Here is a 22000-nt window from a genome sequence, read left to right as displayed (position 1 = left end):
CCCCCCCCCCCAATTGTTCCACAGTCGGGCTAGAAATGATAGGAAACCCATGGAAAACCTCAATCGCAGAGCCGGCCGACAGTGTTGCGCTGCCATTATTGGAAATTAATAAACTCATATAGTTATTTCAATGAAAGTGAAAATCAAAGAGAAGAAGTGTAAATTTCAATTTCATTTTCCCTGAAAATGCATAGAAAACCAGAAAATTCCGGTAAATATATTCTTGAATTTTCAGAACAGTGACACTGAATGTGATTTAGGGAGAAAAAACTCATGAAATTTCAGATTTCACTGGAAATTCAATGTAATTTGGCACCGAATACTCATATTAGATTGAAAATTCAAATAAGTTGAGAAATTCTCCTATTTATGCTGTTTAAAATTCTAGAATTTTAATGAATTTTCAGTGAAACCTGAAATTTCATAATTTTTTTCTCCCTAAATAGCATTCCGCGTCACTGTCTTGAAAATTAGTCAACTGCCCAGAAAATTTTTTTTTTTCCAACAGTGTAGAGAATATTTATTTATCTTTAAAATACCATTCATTTGATGTGAATCGAAACGGAAATCAGGATCAACTTTCATCTTTGAATGAAAGCTTAATTATAAGCTATTTGGTTAAATCCATTGTTCTATTTAAATATGTAAAGTTTATGTAATTCGAATAAACCATTCCTCTGAGTGCTTGACTGGCGCAGCAGATAATTTTGCTGGCTCGAATGCGACGGATTCCAAGGTCAAATCTCGGTCGGGTGGAATGGCACGATCTAATCATTTACACTATGGGCCGGATTCGCAAAATAAAAGCCAGAAATGTAGTCAGGGCGATGTCACATAATTTGAAAAAAAAATCGACCCAGAAACGGGTGGTCGTAACTCCAGTGGAAGGGGGGAGGGGAGGTGCTTTGGCCCAATTATGAAATTGTCATTTTATCACTTATCTGAACGTTTTTTCTTCATTTATGTAATATTTCCGTATTTATGTAATAATAATTCTTGGTAATTATCAAGAATCTTACTAGACGAAACGTCAGCACAAGATTAGTTTGTTCTATCACGTCTTAACTTATATCTCATCACATGTACATAAACAGAAATTGTTCACGAAGAAATACGGATTATGACGTAGTTTACCTGATTAATCCATTCACTAACATCAAAATAGTCTAGAGTCATCCTCTCCGAAAAGTATCTAACCGGAAAACCTCTCATTTCTTCAATTTTTCGGCTCTTATCAATGCTTTTAAGTGCATTGATCACAATACGAAGGAAAAAATAATCGAAAAATTCGCACTCTGCCATTCTTTTTTGTAAAGACTGGCTCATTTTTCCCCCATACTCGGGATAAAGGCATACACGGAGAAAAATATTCAGTAAAAATTACGAAACAATTCACGTAATCCGCAATGGGGAGTCGTTTTCCGGAAATTGTTATAGGAATGGAAGAGAAGAAATCTGAAACGTTCAGTGAATTTTCAGGTTCATCACCGAACAAAGTACGAAATTGTCACGTAATTTTTCCCGAAGAAGTAAAGTCTTACAGAAAATTCCCGATTGATTACGCCTCCAAAATCAAAAATTCTTGAACATTCAACAATTTTTATGAAGATGGTGAGTTATTTCGACGTTTCGTTCGGTAAAATTTCTCAATTGTTGGGGAAAAATTACGGAACGACTCCTTGTCCCCACAGCAGAGAGTCATTAGACGAGTGATTAATTTTTACGGAACAAATCGTAGAATTTACGTAGCGATTCCTACAGTTTCAGTTCCGACTCTAACTTTTTATTGAATTTTACTTCGCTCGCGGATTACGTTTCGAAGCGTAATTTTTACGTTTTTATTTTCTGGTAATTTTTATTGAATTTTTCTCCCCGTCTATGGACTATTTGCTGATGTACTACTAGCGATAAGCCAATACTGCATATTTCAAGTTCATTACCGACTATCGTTATGACAATTCGCTATGACAATTGTCAAGACCAGTATTTAATGGCATGCGTCAATGCGAAAAAACACCGATAACCGATCATTCAATTGCGGAGGCCGCCGCTCATTCGAGTGAATCTTGACGAGAAATAAATTATTTAATTTAAATAGAAATAGCTAATAATTAAACATTTCAACCTTGAAAGCAAATTTATTATTCAAGATTCTTGTGCCTTTCATCAATTACGGTAAGGGGGTCTTTTAAACGATAAGATCGGCAAATAAACTCGGTTGATAATGTCGGTGAACCATGCTTTGGCACACGTGACTGTTTGCACGTGACGACCAGTCTCCAGTTCCTTTCAAAAATGCACGTAACCTCCGAGGTGCATTAATTATCTTTCCTCCGGAGGGGTCAATGATTTTGCGGAGGTACAAATGTCACGAGAAAACTTCAATTTTGTCTGTTCATCAATTTTTGCTCCATTTATTTCTCGTTTCCATTGACATTAGATGACATTTCCGATGGATAGGTTTGATTTAGAATGGAATATTTTTATATGGAATATTTTTCAAGTACGAAAATAAAACTCGTGTTCAAGCGAATCACCTCCGTGTCCTGAGTGAAATTATATCCGACAAATTTTTTGAAATTTTATGGAAGATATACATTGTTGGAAAAAAATAGTATTTTTCCGGCCTGTTGCGATGGGGTTTTTTACTCGTGTGGCGTTGGCCTCCGAGCCGTAGGCGAGGACTGGCCAACCACACGAGTAAAAAACCCCATCGCAACAGCCCAGGAACAATATTTTTCTGTAGTGATTTTCAAGTTTTCGAGTTTGGGAAGTATGTAATACCAATTCCCAGACGAGAAATTGTGAGAAGCAGTACACAAAAACAAATTTTCACGATAGTGACACTGAATGCAATTTAGGGGAAAAAAATCATGAAATTTCAGGTTTCACTGAAAATTCAGTAAAATTCCAGAATTTTAAGCAATGTAAAGACGAGAATTCCTTAATTTATTTGAATTCTCCTTGATTTTTCCATGAAATTATGCATTTTCAATGACGAAATTCCTTGAAATTTCAGTGGTAATTTAATTCGATAAAATTTTTCAAAAAGTGTACCGGAAATTTCGGATAAATGGAAGAAAATGGTTATGAAATTTCAAGTTTTTAGTGGAATTCACGGACATTCATGAGTTTTCCGTTGGAGTGAGATGGAAATTTTACAATTTGATTGAACTTTCAGTGGAACATGAATATTCAGAAACAAAATGACACAAATTTTCTGTTTTTCCCTGAATTTACCTGATTTTTCTGAATTTTCACAAGATAATTGAACTGAAAAATCAAGTATTTTATTGATTTCCAGATAATTTGAACAGAAAATTAATGCAATATTTGATTTTCAATGACAAGATTTCCTGAAATTTCAGTGGAACTTGAACACGATAAAAATTTCCAGAAGGTGCTACGGAAAATTCAGACGGAAATTTTTAACAGTGTGTATTGAAAGTACAATGCTTCGATATTGATCCATCTACCACAAGCACGCTGTTGTTGTCATTATGTGAACACTGCTGAAATGAACGCGATCGAACAGTTACCATTGAAAATGTTCTATGCGCCGCATACAATTCTTACGCTCATGGTGGTTCCGTGTACACAGGCACACTCTCGTATTTGAAGCGACTCTGCTATACTTTCGGTGCTTTCGAGCGCAGGAATGTGGCGATCCATTGTTATTACCAATGTAATAGTGCATATAGTATTAGCATAATGACACGGAAGATATGAAAAAGGTTGAAAGAAAATTGAAAATGTAACGGAGGATAATTTTACTCTCTTGCAAAAATAATGCACGTTGGATAGTTTTTGAAATACCAGCGCGGAAGGACTTGCACTGAGAAAAAAAATTATTTTTGCCAAATATCCATTTACTTGAGAGAAATATTTATTTGTTCAATACCGTATGTCTCCAGTCGAGTCATTACCGGGCAGTCCTCATTAGGTTTCAATTATGGCAATTATATTAGTTTAGGGATGATTATGTTAGTTATGGCCTTGAATGAACTCCCTCGATAACTATCAAGGCCATTAGTTGTGGTCTTGAATGAACTCCCTCAATAATTATCAATAATTTGATTAAAAAACTAATGGAAATGCTTCCCTCTAGAAAATAAGAAATTTAGGAAAAATGAATAATCATTGAAAAAATTAATCCAACATCATGTGCAACATAGTCATCCTCTAGAACAACATGATTTTCATAACTAAAACTTAATCAGGCTTGCCTAGGAATGACTCGATTGGAGAAATCTGTTTTTTTTTAAATAAATGCTTCGCTCAAGTAAATGAGTACTTGGCAAGAGTAATTTTTTTTTCTCACTGCTTACTGTGCAGAAGTCAGCTGCATTGTTGTGTGAATTTTCAGTTGACATGTGGATATTTTTCTTTCGCTTCCTCGAAAAAAATTGACGTGCAGTGGCCACATGAGCGAATTAATAACGCAATTGATATTGATCCAGAGTAAACCATTTTGAAAGTTGTGATCAGTTTGTTTGAACGATTGATAAATTGAGCAGATTTTTTTCTTCGTGTTCCGACAAAAAATCGATTCAGCAGTGAAGAATTGTATAATTATATCAGTAGCAAAATGGTAAAGCGGTTTAACTCGACTTATCTCCGAGTTGAGTTTTTGAGGAATATTTCCCAATCCAAGGGAGATAGCGAAATTTTCCTAATTATATTTGTTGTAGCTCAAAATTTTGCTATCTCCCTCAGATTCCAAGATATTCATTGAAAACTAGCCAATAGTCAGAATTGACTTGAACCGTTTTACCACTTCGTTACTGAATAATATGTATCGAAGCATCATGTGTTCCAGTGCACGCAACTCTTGCCGCGTCAGCATCTCGAAAAATAATTTAAAAATATTATCTTCAAAAACCTCCAAATTCCTCAGGTATTAACGTTCATAATAGCAATTTTGATTAGAATTTTAAAAAATTTTGTGTTCGAAACGTTGGCAAATAGTGGAAGAATCGTTTTTTTTTCTTACGATTCTTTCCATTTTTAATCCTGATTAAAATGAAACGATTGGAGTAATTTCGGTGTTAAAAATATTACATTGATATAATTGGAAAGAGTAAAACTATTCACTACATCGAATTGCCAATATTTTTCCCCTTTTCTCCTCATAAGTCTCATAATTTAGGCTCCAGGGAAATTGAGAGAATTGGTGTTAAAAATCATGAGGCATATTTCCAGACTTAGTTACCGACGGATTCATGACCAGGGGTTCAAAAAGCATTGGAAAATAGTCGTTTACCTCGGCGACTACTAGTGTATGTAACATTATCACGATGGTGGGGCCTAAAATAGACAAAGCAAAAAGAGCGAGAGAGAGAAGCAATGTGATGAGGCCAGTAAGTCAGAGGCGAGCCCCGGCTTGTGGCGTAGTCAAACGGAAACGCGCGGAACTTTCCAGAAGCCTATGAACCGGCTTTGAGGAACAAGGTTCGATATACCAGTAGTCGCTGTTGGTAAGATAAGGACAATGAATACAACGCGACATAAAAGAAATTAATTCCAAATGTGAACACCGGCGTTGTGTAAAAGACTTCCTTCCGTACCGACGTGACAAGTGCATTGGGTTTTGACAATATTTTGAATGATGAATAGTTTAGCAATGCAAATAATTCGTAACATCTGACAAATATAACTCACCTTGCGCTTGGAGAAGGGCATAATGCACAGAGGCCAGGGTTGCATCATCTGCCGCCTTTGGGATGACATTTTCGTTATTTTATCCTTTTGCACAATTTTTTTTTTATAATTTCGGAAGAGTTCAAAGTTCCTTGGTCAGGTGTGAGAATGTCTATTCAATAAATTCCACGTTCACTTGATTTCTTATTAGTGCGGGTTTGATACTAATAACTGTCTGGAGGTATGTAGTCCGGTCTGACTTGCCGATTGTCTCCTGACGTTCTGCACCAGGGTGTCTGCTCGCTATAGTATCCAGGCAGTGTATATGCTGCACTGTCTCTTTCCGTCAGACAATACTTTCTCTCCTTTTCCCTCACTACGTCGTATATTCGCTCTGAGTAAGACGTACTTCACGTTTCAGATTTTTATAAAAAAATGATCAATAGATATTATTATCTTTTCCTGAACTCTAATCGCAGTTGTTTAAACATGAAAATTTACGATTCACGGCTGCTTTAACAAATATAAATTACGATTTGCTATTTTGAATGACGTGCGCTTTAGAACGATTCATATAATTTTGTATGATTTTGAGATATTTATTTTTTATTTGAATAACAGTCGAAGGATGTTTCTAGTCAGTTTAACAACTGTGCTAATCTGATCCTCAGTGAATTGGTTCCTTTTATATACGCCAACAAGTCGAGCCCTGGGGGAGAGTATCATTGGGCTGCAGGCGCCAGTCCTAACGTCGGTTGCCTTCGTACAATCTCGTATGGTGGAAAACCGACCAACCAGGGAATCGCGCGGGCGTATAGTATATTGGATTGAAAAAAATTACGGAGAGAGGGATACTGAGGACTGTATTAATGGCAGCCATCGATCAGGAGATGGGGTTACTCTGTGTACACTGCTAGAAAAAAAATGAAATTTCGTGGATAGTTGACTACTAATTTTCAGGACAGTGACACTGAATCCGATTTCGGGGAATAAAAATCATGAAATTCCAGGTTTCACTGAAAATTCACGAAAATTCCAGAATTTTAAGCAGCATAAAGACGAGAAGTCGTTACACTATTTAAAAATTACACTTGAAATTTTCAAGTAAAAAATCTTGAAATTTTTAAGAGGAGACTACTATGAGTTTTAAATCGTGGGCTATTGCAATGAGATTTCTCATACATTAAAGATCGATTATATGTGTCTAAAAACAAATAATTAGTGCAAAAAAAATTGTTTATTGTTCGTTTACCTCGCAAACGCTTAAAATGTTAAAAATGGTCCAGGGCCTCCAATTTTTGGAGCTACAGAGGTTTTTTTTTCAACTTCTACGCAGTTAATTTCATTATTATTTTCATTAAAAATTGCACCATTCATGTAAAATAGCCCGAAAAATATTTCTGAAAGAATCGGGAATGTATTTTTAATATGTTAAGAATAATTTTTCTGCCTAGTTTACATGAATAGCGCAAATTTTTACATTATACAAAACGAAATTAGCTGTTTAGGAGTTGAATTTCAAAAAAATTAATTGTAATTAATTGTAATTGTTATTGTACACATTGTTTCAAAAATGTTGAAAAAAACATCTGTATCTAGCAAATTAGAGGCCATGGACTATTTTTAACATTTTAAACGTCTGCGAGGCAAACGAACGATAAACAATTAATTTTATTGCACTAATTATTCGTTTTTAGACATACATAATCGATCTTCAATGGGTGAGAAATCTAAGTCAATATCCCACGACTTTTAAAACTCAGCAGTCACCCCTTAACAACGAATAATTTACATAGAATTTCCAATGATCTTGTTATTAAATATAAATATAAATAAATATAAATATGAATCAGTCAATGTTCTTGAATATTCCACGAAATTTGATTTCTCAGGTTCATACGACAATAAAAATTACTGAAAATCGTGAACATTCAGACAAATTTTCTTCTGAATTTTCAATCTCTTGAAAATTCGACTGAATGTAATACTTAATTTTCGTAATTGGTGTGAAAATCCAAATTGTCATTGAAAATTCAATGATGGATTCATCATGAAAAACTCAATTTTATTGAATTTTCAAGATGAATCAGAAACTCCATGAGCAATTCAGTCTGAAATTGAGTTCAAGTTTCGAATATTGAAAATTCAAATGCATCTGTTACTTAAATTTCAAAAAATTTCTAACAGTATAATTTATTTGAATTTCCAATCTAATTTGAATATTCAGTGCCAAAATACATTGAATTTTCAGTGAAATCTGAAATTTCATGATTTTTTTCCCCCTAAATCGCATTCAGTGTTACTGTGCCGAAATTTCAAGAATATATTTACCAAAATTTTCTGGTTTTCTGGTTGACAGTTCTCTTTGATTTTTCCACGAAATTCTGAATTTTCAATGACGAAATTCCCTGAAATTTCAGTGATAATTAAATTCGATAAAAATTTCCAAAAAGTGTATCGGAAATTTCTGGCAACAATTTTTAACAGCGTGTCCCACTTCAATACAGCCATATATCAAGTAAATTTGAATGAATAAATTTTAACGCAAATTGGCATATTTTTGACGCCTTTCAACCTTCAATTCTCCACATTCACATCCACATTATTATGATTCATTGGGCTCGCCCGTGTAGATGTGACTCTTTTAAATTGAATTGTTGATACTTCGGTGGTTCATTCTAACTTCAATATCTCTAGGAATAATCACAACATTTCCATCTAATAATGTTTGAAGTGGAAGGGATTTCATCATTTGAGTTGTGGGCAGGTGGTGGGCAGGTGGTTTTTCGTATCCCCTTTCTTCGTTCATAGTGCGAGAATTCCTTTACGTAATACGGAATAAAATCAGATTTGATAACGAATTGTAATCTTTTCAGGCAATCCGAAAAGAATAAAGTTTACATTACGTCAACGTCATCAGCTGTATGTCTCGTCTATGATTCACGGTGATTTTGATTGTCGGCTCGTGTGACTTTGTTCTCGACGCATTCTTTCCCCTCACCACACTTCGTGTTCCTGCAATGATGGTTTGACGAATCGATAGATTCGAGATATCCTCCAATAACGATTCCGTGATTTTCAACCGGAATTCCCCTATAACTCTAAAACTGTCGAAAATTCGTTCGGTAGTTTCGCTGCGTAGCAATGAGGGGAAATTTGATAGTGAAAAAATTTTCAGTTAAATGGATTTTTTGGAAAATTTTCCGCAATCAATGGTATGCAGGGAAGCTTAGGAAAATTCACGCAATAGCTTCGAATTATTCACATGTCATTCGTTTGGATAATTTTTTTCGTTTGAATTGAGTGATGGAGTGCAGCTATTCAACGTTTGTGCGGGTTAGAGCCATATTCATGTAAAGACTTCATTTATACATAGCAATACAATCAAATTGAAAAAATGGAAAATTTATCAGTTGTAATACCCCGAGACTTTAAAAATAATCGGATATTTCCCGAAAGCTTCGTTGCAAACAAATGATTTTTTTTTTGCAAAACTTAAGGATATCCAAGTACTTTGGGAATTTTTTTTCAGTGAAATGCTTTTTTACTTTTATAGTCAAACATCAAAGCTTCCATTTGAGCCCCATTTGATCCTAAGTCTCCGGACATTTTACAATGATTTTATTATTTAAAATTTGCATGTCTGAGTTTGAATGTCGATATTGAACCGTTAGACAACATTTTGTAAATCTGAAGAAAATTAGAAAGTTTTCTTTTGGAGGAAGATTGATGAAATAATTTAAAAAATGCAATTTTTTGAAAATTACGAGCATTTTACGGACATAAATATTTCATAAACAATCAATTTTCCACCATAAATGTCATGTGATCGGAATCGTAACAAATTTATTCTAATGCAGAATTTTATCAAAAATCGATTTCACGCCTAAAAAAATTTCTTTTCGAATGTTTAAACAATTTAAATAATTTATTTATAAACAATGAATGTTTAAAAAATTAATAATTCTGTGTGAAATGTAATATGAATGATGCTGAATACACTATTAGAAAGTGTTTGAAATTTCATGGAAGATATTATAGTAAATCTCAGGAGACTGACATTGAATCGAATTCAGGGAAAAATGGTTATAAAATTTCAAGTTTTAAGTAGAGTTCACGCAAATTAATGAGTTTTCTGTGGGAGTGAGACGGAAACTTCACAACTTGATTGAATTTTCAGTGGGACATGAATATTCAGAAACAAAATGACATAAATTTTCAATTTTTCCCTGAAATTTCCTGACTTATCTAAATTTTTACAGAATAATTGAACTGTTCAGTTCAACTTGAACACGATGAAAATTTCCGGGATTTGGAACGGAAAATTCGGACGAAAATTTTTAACAGTATATTTATGTTTTTTTTTTTTAATTTTTCTCATGCAATCTAATTGACAAATTTGATGATTGAAAATGGTTAAATCTATAGTGGGGTCTGCACCAAACTGTAAAAGATACTTGAATCTCCTTAATACTCTCGTTTCTTCGCAGGGAAATTGAGGGAATATTCTGATTTTAGTCGAACAGTGTGCGGTGTTCGGAATTATGTGACACTTCACGAAAATGTGGGGAATATCTGTCAAAGGAAGGGAAAACAATTGATACTGTGGAATTATCAGTTTGATAATTCACCCGTTGCCCGGTCAATTATCAAAACAAAAATGATGTGAAGATATCACTGGGCCCCCAATTACTGTAAGTAATACCCCAAGAGCTTTCCTTTAGTGTAAGGAAATTGTCAGTAGTAATACCCCAAGAGCTTCGAAATATTCGATTAATTTTGAAGCTCGAGGGGAACTTGTCGGAGCATTTTTCTCCTTGAAATTTCCGCCAAATAATTGTTCGTGGATACTTTGTCGGTTGCTAATCGCAGGGAAAAATTCTCGAAACATATCCTGCTTAAAATCCTATACGGGTACACTGACTAGCCCATTTACTTCCTAGTTACCCCCACTTTACCTAATCCCCACGCACATCCATATCTCCCACCTCTGAAAACCAAGAGAACGGATTAGTCAATCCGACAGTACTTTCGTCCACCGCAACGATTCTATTGGTCCAAATTTTAGGAGAAATAATGATCGAAATAATTCTGTCTCCCCTCCTCCGCACGGAGAGAAATATTCAATAGTAATACCACGAGACCTCGAAAATTATCGAATATTTCCCGATTGTTTTGTTGCGTAGCAACGAGAGGAAGAAGTTTTGCAGATTAAAATCTCGAGCGCTCAGCGCGAGGGATTTTCGTGCAAAACTCATCCCGATCGTTGATACACAGGAAAACATGAGGGAAATGTTCGATTAATTTTGGAGGTCGAGTGGTATTCGACGGATTATTTTTGGTAATCGGATCTGACTTTCTTCATGACTTTCTTTCACTCCACAGGATAATATTTGACACTTGTTTGGTTAGAGAAACAATTGCAGAGCTAGAGGGAATCTATCAAAAGCTACAGGGAAATTATCAAAAGCTAGGGGGAAATAACCGCTGTAATTTTAATTGCGAAGTACTTCATGTTATTGAATACTGAACTCCGGTTGGTCCAGGGGACGCCAGATCCGATTACCAAAAATAATCAATAAAAATTACGGATCTTTTTATCTGAATCTCTGATGAAAAAAACGATACCGTCACTTAAATTTTCTGGGTCGATTCCGTAATTGGTAAGCGAACTATGAGTTCCGTAATTTTTACTGAACATTTCTCTCCGTACGCCAAAGGTCAAGTACTGCATTATTCTATTGGCTGAAATTTTTAATGAAAAAAATATTCCAGAATGTTCGGTGAAAAAACTTCATCATCAGGAAAATTGAAGGTACATCATAAAATGTTCGCTTAATTAGTGGCGATACCATCGCGATACTCTCGAATATTCCCTCATCTTCCAGTACGTTCCATCGACTGTACAGGAACGACGAAGTTTCAGCATTCATTACGGAAAGCTGGCTTTTTTATACTGCACAATATCATTAATAATGCATTATCTTAATGCTATCGTTGATAATTCATAATGGGAGTTGAATCGAGTTGAACAATTCTTCCGTGAATCGAAAGCAGGGACTGGGTTGAATGAAACTGGAATTATTAGCTTCATTCATTAATTTAATATGTTTTTCAAAATGACATCTCGAATGTTCCAGTTGGAACCCAATTAAATCATAAATTTCCAGCTGATTGTATTTCGTTATAGTACAATTCAAATGCGAGCGATGATGATGGGAGTCAATGGTTCGGGTCAAATGTGAAGACCAACAAGAGAGCCTTACGCAGACAGTGGAAAAATCCTCAAATTCCCCTTCTACTCTCGTCGCCAATTGAGATTTAAATCGTTAATTACCGATTTTATCTCAATTCTTTATTCCATGTAAACATAAACAAAGTTGTTGTGAGTTTTGAGCCTCGATTTATTAATTTACAATACATTTATCATTACTCGAATCAACTGGGGATATTCCTCTCATCCTTACATCTCCTTAGTTTCAATTATCTCAACGTTCAATCGATAATCATTCATACGTGGTATCTTTATTACCCCCGTACAATCACAAAAATTTCCATTGGAGACGAACTATACCCCATCTGCCGAGCGCATTGGTTTAGCTTCCATCCCAATTACCATAATGCTTCGCGTATATTCAATTGACATTTGTTTATAATATAGTGGTATGACGTTGATAACCTACTAGAACCGGCGAGTGGCTTTCGCGCAATCAGCATGAAACAGCACGTAGAGAGAGGACAGACAAAAGAAAAGTGGAAAGACAAATTCTGGAACAGAAAACAAGATGTTAATAAACACCAAAAGAATCACTGACAATGCAAAATTTACTTAATAAGATTGCCATAATTTGCGTATGAAAACTTTTCAGTTGATACTTTTTTTTTTGTCCAATTGTCCCGACATTCCTATGATGTGTTCCATCTTCTGGCTTTGAGTACGTGTTATCCCCACGCGCTCAGCCGTAGCACGTGTTGAATGAATTTAATTGAATAATCCCTGTCTGAATACCAGGCCTATAGTATTATCTATTTAAACCGTATAAACATGACGCGATTCCGTTCACGCTTCAAGGATTAGCATAACGAGGAGAAGGGGAACGGATCATCTTTTCAAGTTCAACTTTTGCAAGGTCATACATGCAGATAATTTTAGAGGGGGTTAAGGTAAAAAATTTCAACGTTGGGGCAATGTTAATTGCCAACCTTCAAGTAATGTTGAAGGAATCATTGAATTTACTTCAAAGTACATCGTTATAGAAACTCCATTCAGAAGCAAATTGTTAGTCTATTAGCAAAAATATATTAACTATGTTGTGATGGAAGCAATTTCCCACTTGTTTGCGGTCAGTGTTTTGCTAGGTTTAAACCACTGTTTTATGATGATTCTATTGAATGGTTTATTGTCACCAGATCAGAAAATTAGCATGTGACGCTGCGTCCTTAATTTTATGTGTTGTGTTTCCACATTTAATGAGACAGGTCAGTGCATCGAACTTATTGTATTACGATATCCCACATTATAAAGTAAATCAAAGATCCGAGAATCGATGATGAGTAATAGCTCTTCAGCGATGTGGATAATGCTGTTGAGTTTTTTTCTCGATAAAACACTAGTGGAAATATACTGGCAACTAGTCGTGCATATCCGATTGAAATTATTTGACGAGAGGTTTTAATGTATTCATTTCAATGCTATTTGGATTCTAGAGTGTTATATATTGATAATCTTGCACAGCTTCACGTTTCAATTATACTGCTATAAAGGAGTGAGAAACATACTCTTGTGATAATTTATCGTAATGCAAGGCGTTATAAACGCAAATTTCTCATTATTTCCTTCGATTTATTAACGCCGATATTTCTATTTTTTTTCTGGAAATTGCATTAGTGAAATCTCTTTTTCTAGTTTCCTTCATGTATTCTTCGCTGTTCTGGAAGTAAAAAAAAAATATTGAATTAAAAACTCAGGATTTACGTTTGCGATTTGGTAACAAACGTGAGATTGCAGAATAAAGAGCTGCTTTACATTGCGCTGATGGACTGAAATTTTCACCTCTGAATTGTCACGTATTCTCACTCATTCGAGAGTTCTCAAATCTTGAAAACGTTCTTCAAGTAATATTTTTGTTGATGAACTGGTGTAAACTGATGAAAAAAATATCCTCAAACAAATCTTACCTCTACCACCAAATGCGCACGTTGATGATTACCAACTTCCAAACATTTTATGTTGAGCATTTGAAGTGTCCTAAGATGAAACATTTTTACTGCAAAACTAGATCTCGATGTTCTAGAAAATTTCTATTCTCTGGTCAAACAAGAAATTCCATTTCCAGGATTAGCATCCCTATTTTGGCCTTGAAAAATATTTTATGCAAAACATGGAAATAACTATTTTCAAATAGCCATTTGGTTAATATTCTTCGTTCCAGAAAAATCTATAAATTTGATTGAACGGGATTGTTATTAGTTAGTCATTTCAGCTTGTCAATTAATAGAGTAACAATGACGATATGATGGCATGCCTGCAATTTGAGCGAAGTATTTTGCATTTAGCTTCACTTCAGGGATGAAAAAAAATTAATAGAAAAACCTAGCGAATTTGTTAGAAAATTCTATTGGATTTCTATTAAACTTTCTATTGGTTTTTGACCGATTCTATTGAAATGTTCAATAGAAAAAGTCAATAGAATTCGATTTTTCTATATAATTTATTTTATTGAGATATTTTCTATAGATTTTCTTCGGCTCAAATTTTCTAAGTTTTTTTGTTTGATTTTCTTGATAAGAAGAATGGAAAAATAGAATGAAGAAAACCTAGAAAATTTCACCCAATAGAAATTCTATAAAAAATGTCTGAAAAGAATAAGTTATATAGAAAATTTAATTCTATCAACTTTTTCTATTGCATATTTTCTATTGAACATTTCCATAGAATTGGCCAAAAACTAACAGAAAGTTCAATAGAAATCCAATAAAATTTTCTAACGAATTCGCTAGGTTTGTCTATTAAGTTTTTTCGTGCGCGTTTATGAGAGGTATGATCTTCCTGAATTAATTGTTCACACTGAGAAAAACAAAGTTTTTTTGAGACGTACGTCTTTCCTTATATCAAGAAATTCGTGGCTTGAATATTTTCAAGAGCAAAATATCTTGCACTAAGAAGAAAAAAATTTTCGTCAAGAAATTTTGTACTTGTCCTAACGACGAGGACAATTTCTTGATGACAATAATCAATTTCTCAAACCATGTAAAATTGAATTAATTCATTTAATTGTTTTTCAGCCTCAATGCTAAAATATTTAAATGCAAAAACCACTTGAATTAATTTGAGAACTCGTTTTCTTTATATGAACCAATTGCCCTCATCTTTCGGACAAGTATAAAATTTCTTGGCGAAAGATTTTTTTTCTTAGTATGAGATATTGTGCGTTTAGTAATTTTCTTGATACAAGTAAAAATGTACTTCTCAAAAACTCTTGTCTTCTCAGTGCAGAGTAGAGCAGAAATATCGATATGGTCAGGCTGCGATTTCTAAATCTCGAGTGAAACATCAACAAAGTATTACCAAAATTTCCTACCTCAAATCAGATTTTCGATGATTTGCCCGGTGGCCTGGCGTAGTGGTTAAGGCCGTTGCCTCACAACGGATAGGTTCCAGGTTCGATTCTTGGCCGGGTAGAATGGTGAGATCTAACCATTTTTAAAGTCTTGATCAATCGCCATATAGTCTCATCAGACTCGAAGCGATATAAAATAAGCATAAAAAAAAAAAGATTTTCAATGATCCATTGTCATTAAAATATCTTATTACTCATGTTTGAAAATGGCATATGTTTCACGGACGAATTCCGATCTCGGTAATCATCAAAAAACTATTTCGTCGATTCGCACAATTTTTACTGGCTAACAATTATTTTCCTCTTAGTATAGTTGCTGCACGAAAGGGGACTCGTCGCATGTATTTCATATCTCAGGCACGTAATTACGTCAATGAATTCCAGATGATTATATAAGCAAAGCGAATCGATCACTGAAACTAAAATTGTAGAGATGAATACGGTAATCCTACGCGTGAAATTTGGTTATCACTGAGTAAACTTATTGTAAGATTTACCAAATATTAGATTGATACGCAAACAATTATATATATTTTTGTAATTTTTTTAGCAGAATAAACTATTTGGTTTGGATGCATTCATAAAAAAAAAATTGAGTAAACTTTTAGTCGACGAATAACTAAATATTTTTTACTGTTTCTTTTTCTAGATGCATGTTTGCGCTGTCAGGCTGAAAGTAAGAAGGACTTCTATGGACGTCAAGACTGCGTTGTAGTTTGGGGTGAATGTAACCACTCGTTTCACTACTGCTGCATGTCCCTATGGGTGAAACAGAACAATCGCTGCCCCCTTTGCCAGCAGGAATGGTCTATCCAACGAATGGGAAAATGAAATGAAATGTGCGAAAATACCGGTCTCATGAATATAGTCATAAACAAATTGTTTTTTAAATAAACAAACAAACTCACACATACGTCCAGTAATTTTTATTTCATTGAGAAAAATACGATAACAATGCAAGATAAAGAGCGCGATTAGATAATCCAGTCTGTATTCTTCTCCTATTTTTGCTTCCGAATGGAAGCATTGTAATCGACCAAATTTAAGTTTTGCATTTTTTGTGTTATATCAACCAAGTATGATCCAAAAAGTCCGAAAATGCAATTTTTGGGCGGTGTCCGTATGTATGTATGTATGTGGGTGCATATGTAAAAACCATTTTTCTCAATTATTTGCTAAGGAAACAATGGAATCGAAGAAATTTTTTTTTATCAAATGTAGGTCTTATCTAGCCCTATCCATCGCCATTAATTAAAATTTAATTCATTCATTCATTTTTTTAATTTTTGAATTTTTTCGAAAATCAGTTTTCATACGATAGCTGAAAAAAAAAAGTTTTAAATTCATTTAACTATGGCTTAAAAAATTTGTTGGGATGTCCTCTCGACCGAGTTCGAAGATGAAGATCATAACTTTAATAGTTATTCGGATTTTTTTTTAATTCAATTTTTTTTTCTAAATTTTAATTTTTACAAATTTCTTTTAATTTATGATGTTTCATGGAGTGAACCATAGGTTAAAATATTTGTTTTGATGTCATTAATGTGTAGTTGAAGAATGAGCATGATAACTGTCTTGATCAATTGGATTTTTATGATCATTCATGAAAATTTTGAATTTTTCATGAATTTTTTATGAAAATCAAATTTCTGGTAGTTTCATCTAATGTAATGCTCAAATTTATCAATTCTTGCATCAAACAATTTTTTTTAAACATGATTATAGTGGAATTCTAAGGTATAATAGAAAGTTTCACTCTATCTTTGAATTTATATAAGATTTTGAGAATCATTCTCATGTTTTTCGATATTTTGAATTTTCCATCAGATTCTTCGAAAAGAATCTGATGGAAAAGGTTTCAGATTCTTCATATTATATAAAATTAAAATATTCTTAATAAAATTTTGTTGAAAATTGTATTATCATAGTATCATTTTTGAATAGTATCATTTTTCGACTTAATTCATATGAGAATGTCCGATCATCATTTTTAGAGTATTCAAAAGATTGTTGACTTTCCACTATTGTGAAAAATACACTTGGATTGATTATTGTAGTGGAGAAAAATATTTAAATCTATTCAATTATTAATAAAGAGTGTTACTCCGACTTTACATCCGGGAGCGTTCAGATATTACATCACGTTGTTTTTTTGGGGGGGGGGGGGGGTTTGTATCACTATTATTACTTCATTCTAAGCGTTTCTGAAATTATTGTCTCAGTAACTAGGGATGAACGTTTGGAATTTGGAGCAGCTTCCCCTCATGATCAATAAGAGATTCTGAAAAAAATCGCAAGGAAAGGTTTGAATAAAAGAATTCATAATAATTATTTGATGTGCTTGATTCAGTTTTTGAAAAATGAATTGATTACTTGTTTTCATTTCTTCAAATTCATCCTCGTCATTGAGTAATAAAACGAAAGAACAATTCTGGAGTTAGAAAATCCACTATCGACGATGATCCCAATTTTATTCGTTTCTTGTTATGATAATGATTTTGTTCACATCAATTTCGGAATGCCAAATCCGTAGATGATTGTTTTTTTCATCTCTGCAATACTTTTTCATTTTACGTATATGCATAAATGGGGATTTATTCGATGGGATGATGACACTTCGACAACTGTAGGTGATAAATCATCTACAATGATCCATTTTTCTCCTTTGACAATGCATGCTGTATAGTGTCCGAAGCTATTTTCATTGATGATTTCTGGATCACGAAAATTTACAATCCCGGCTAGAACATATTGATTATTATTTACGAATAATGTTCTCGGGAAATTATGTAATGGAACTCGAAAATTGTGATCTGATGGGCAGTTAATAAAAAGATGGTTATGAAAGTGAATACTCTTCATAGTACATTGTGTACACTCAGTGTTAACTCCATTGAAAATTTCATCTATGGTCGTATGCAATATTCCTTGAAAATGTTGGCAATAAAGATGACCATACTCGCATATTGCAGCGAAACTGGGTTCTATTATAACTTCATTAATTTCTCTATGACCACACAATGGACAGTCCATTTTCACTGAATAACTTGGATTCTGATTGAAAATGATGGGACATAATTCTGATATTGTCATCAGTGCACTGAAAATTACCAAATCAGACCATAATTTTTTTTTTTTTGGAAGAATTCTTTAGACTGAAAAATATCTAATCTCAACTGCTGAACATATTGTTCATCAACCTCATCATTTATGATAATGTATTTGATTAATTTGAATTCTACGGCATTTGAACGGAAGATGTCACTGCGGAAACCTTCTAAACTACATGCTGCGATCAATATTTGAATAACGCTGTCAAATCCACATGTTTGTTGTAGGCAAAATGAAATACCCTGATTGATTATTGGATCACATATATTACCATTTTTAAGTATGTACATACTTTGTTGTTCAGGAGATCGTTTAGTTGATGATGCCGATTCATCATTGAAAATATTAAAGGCGTCACCCTTCTCTTGAAATTTCATCAAAATAGGATTAGATATAATGTCATCCTCAATATGCCCATTTTCGTCTATCGATTTATTTTTTGTTGATTGTTCGAATTCATAACAGGATATATTTGGTTCATTGTCTTTCTCTCGGGTATCTGTACCTACTTGATGTGGTGTAATGGTAGGTTCGAAATTCTCATTGATATTAATCGGTACAACAGTCGGAGTATGTAACTCAAGACAAATTGGTTTATGGTCCGAAAAAAAAGACTCATAAGTTCCACACGAATAATGAGAGAGGTTATTAATGAATATAATATCTATTTGAGTATTGAAATTGGTAGTTGATATGTGTGATTCTAATCCGCGCTGAAAATGATGATAATTCAAATATTTTTCAAATGAACTATCAGCGACAAAAGTGTCGAAATTAAAATCGCCAATTATAATTTTCGGTTTTCCAATGCCCATTGATTCAATCAGTGATTTAAGTTCTTTAAAAAAAATCGCGTAGCTCATTGATGGGGATTTATATCCAGCTAATATTTCTACGTCATTAATTCGGAACAAAATCAAATCTAAATGTCCATTCTTCGAATTGACTTTTTTATGATTCATAGTGGAGTATTTCATTTTCGTTATTTTGTTTTGTAGAATGAAGATACCTTGAGAACAACTTTTCTTATGTGAATCCGTTCTGAATACTAAATGGAAATTTCCTAAGTTAATATAATCATTCAATTCCGTAAAAGTTTCTGAAAGAATTAAAATATCTGCTTCCATGTACCATCGATCACATTCTATGTACCGAAAATTTTTATTAAATGAACGGATATTATGATATATAATTTTCAAATTTCCATTTTTTGTGAAGTCAGTGTACGATAACTTCAATTTTCTATGTTCCAATTTATCATATTCTTTTTGTAGGGGATCATTTGACAATAATTCGTTTGGTGGTTCAAATTGTCCTAAGATGTACAGATCGTCCAATTTACGGACTCTGCTCATAGCAACATATAGTAGAGATCGACTTAAAGATCGAACTAAAATAAAAAATAAAAAAGATAATAATAATTTGATACTTAATAAAAATTATTTTACCTTTAGACATTTTGAATCATTCAACTCTGCCAACTTCACACACAATATTCACTTTTTTAAATGAAACAATCAAAGAACGATAACACGATTGAATAATTGAACATGAATTACTCATTTTTTACATTATCGATTAGAATGGAATTATTTTAACACATCCAACGACATTAATGGTAATTAAAAATTACACAAATGTTGGTTATCAAATCTGTTGGATATAAAATGGATGAAAAAACAAAATATATTACGATTGAAAATTATTAATTTCATGACAATCATCGGCATTGTATGGAGATGATTAAGGAATAAATTGAAATAGGAATTATTTTCGATAAGAATAAAAAAGATGCAAGATCACCATTCGGAAGCATATTGCTAATTTATTAGCAAAGAAAACTATACCATTTTCAATATAAAAGCAATTTCCCACTTGTTTTTCTATTCGCTTTGAATCTGTGGCAGGACAGAGTGGTGGCTACATGTCTCGAAAACTTATGCAAAAATAATTCCGACAAAATAACTCGGACTCAAAAACTTTTTCAAAAATAACTTTGCGACAAAAAAACTTCCGTCTAAATAACTTTGCGACACAATAACTGTAAAAAAAAACTTTTACAAAAATAACTCTGCATGAACAAAACTTTTGATAATATTTTCATATTCATCCGATGAATTGTATTTACCGGCTCCTTACTAATGTGACAAATTTCACAATCACAATCGTGGCTGCCCGAGCGGTAAATCTTTGTTTAAATGTGGAATTGTAAATTGGATTGTTTATCAAAAAAATTTGAAAATTGTAAAGTTATTTTTGGTGAAAAATTGAAAAATGGAGATATCTGAAAAATATTGCCAAAAATTTGAAATTGTACATTGTATTGTTTATCAAAAAAAAAAAAGAAAATTGTGAAGTTATTTTTGTGAAAAATGAAAAACTATGAATAAAAATTTGAAATTGTACATTGTATTGTTTATCAAAAAAATTAGAAAATTGTAAAGTTATTTTTGTAAAAAATGAAAAAATGTGGATAGCTTTTTACTATATCTCTCAAAAAATAACAGTATAATTCTGCAGTTATCTTTGCCAAAGTTATTATGCCCAAAGTAGTTTTATCGGGAAATTATTTTAGTCAAAGTTTTTTTGTCGCGAAGTTATTTTTGCAGAAGTTTTTGAGTCCGAGTTATTTTATCGGAGTTATTTTGGCATAAGTTTTCGAGACGTACTACCCAGAGTGGTGAATGGAAAGAATACACGTGATTTTTTAAAAATAATTCGAACAGGCACTTCGCGCCCATCTCTAATTAGTTTATACTATTTTGTTCCCGCCTTGTCCGTCTTCAGGATTAGATTAAGTTAATTCAATTCATTCTTATTCTTGATATATATCAGCAGCGAAGTGGTAAAACGATTTAAGTAGACTTAGCTCTTAGCTGAGTTTTCAAGGAATATCGTCAAATCTAAGGGAGATAGCGAAATTTTTGTGCATATCTTTTTTATAGCACTCAATGTGCTCTACAGAAAAAGTTATAACAAAAATTTTGCTATCTGCCTTAGAATCACAGATATTGTTGGAAAACCGATGAATAGTCAAAATCGACTTAAACCGTTTTATCACTTCGCTATTGATATGTTTTTGGCAACTGTAAAACTGCACGCTTTACATACCCACCATGCCACATCTCAACCCAAACGATTTTGATTTTTTACAAAGCTACCGAGAGGGCATCACTACCTAGTGATTTAAAAAAAAAAAATTCTCAATTGAAAATACGGTTATTACTCAAATTCTCAATTCAAATTTTTCGAATTGAGAATTTTCGAATCAAATTTTCTTACTCTAAAACAAATGTCATATTACTCCATTCGTTTAGTATATGTCCATTCAACAGAACATATTACTATTTTTAGACCAACTTGTTTGAAAATGTATTTAATCATCTCTTCAGATGTTATATAATAATTGATTTTTCGTTAATGAAGGTATACCAATATTGCTGAATTCTTTGAGCTGATTTTGATGGAAGAGAATTAAAAAAATGCAGAAAGAGATACACGGAGAGAAATATTCAAGAAAAATTACGGAACATTTCACGTAATCCGTAAGCGAGAATCGTTTTCAGTGAATTTCTATAGGAATATAAGAGAATAAATCTGAAACATTCAGTAAATTTTCGGGTCTGTCA

General features: G+C 33.2%; 2 protein-coding genes and 1 long non-coding RNA gene across 4 annotated transcripts in view; 1 reads left to right on the top strand and 2 right to left on the bottom strand.

The window, feature by feature from the left end:
* LOC107036160 (facilitated trehalose transporter Tret1) overlaps window positions 1–6289 on the bottom strand; it is a 22841-nt gene extending 16552 nt beyond the window's left edge. The window contains exon 1 of the mRNA XM_015253911.1: window positions 5662–6289. Coding sequence (XP_015109397.1) covers window positions 5662–5730 — 69 coding nt within the window. The 5' untranslated portion in view covers window positions 5731–6289. The remainder of the gene's footprint in view (window positions 1–5661) is intronic.
* LOC107036161 (RING-box protein 2) overlaps window positions 1–16173 on the top strand; it is a 35319-nt gene extending 19146 nt beyond the window's left edge. The window contains exon 2 of the mRNA XM_015253914.1: window positions 15910–16173. Within this exon, the coding sequence (XP_015109400.1) occupies window positions 15910–16091 (182 nt within the window). The 3' untranslated portion in view covers window positions 16092–16173. The remainder of the gene's footprint in view (window positions 1–15909) is intronic.
* LOC107036163 lies at window positions 12317–14252 on the bottom strand. Of its 2 annotated transcripts, none has more exons than XR_001460774.1 (2): window positions 13819–14252; window positions 12317–12408 (listed from the first exon to the last, which is right to left on the bottom strand). It is a non-coding gene; the product is annotated as an uncharacterized LOC107036163 (long non-coding RNA). The 2 variants fall into 2 exon arrangements; XR_001460775.2 differs by lacking the exon at window positions 13819–14252 and adding an exon at window positions 12517–13801.
* Window positions 16174–22000: the final 5827 nt, after the last annotated feature.

This window comes from Diachasma alloeum, unplaced genomic scaffold, assembly GCF_001412515.2.
Source record: "Diachasma alloeum isolate Michigan unplaced genomic scaffold, Dall2.0 Dall_scaffold_00206, whole genome shotgun sequence".
NCBI lineage: Eukaryota > Metazoa > Arthropoda > Insecta > Hymenoptera > Braconidae > Diachasma > Diachasma alloeum.
Note: the sequence above shows the minus strand (reverse complement) of the source record. Positions and strands in the feature narration are given on the sequence as shown.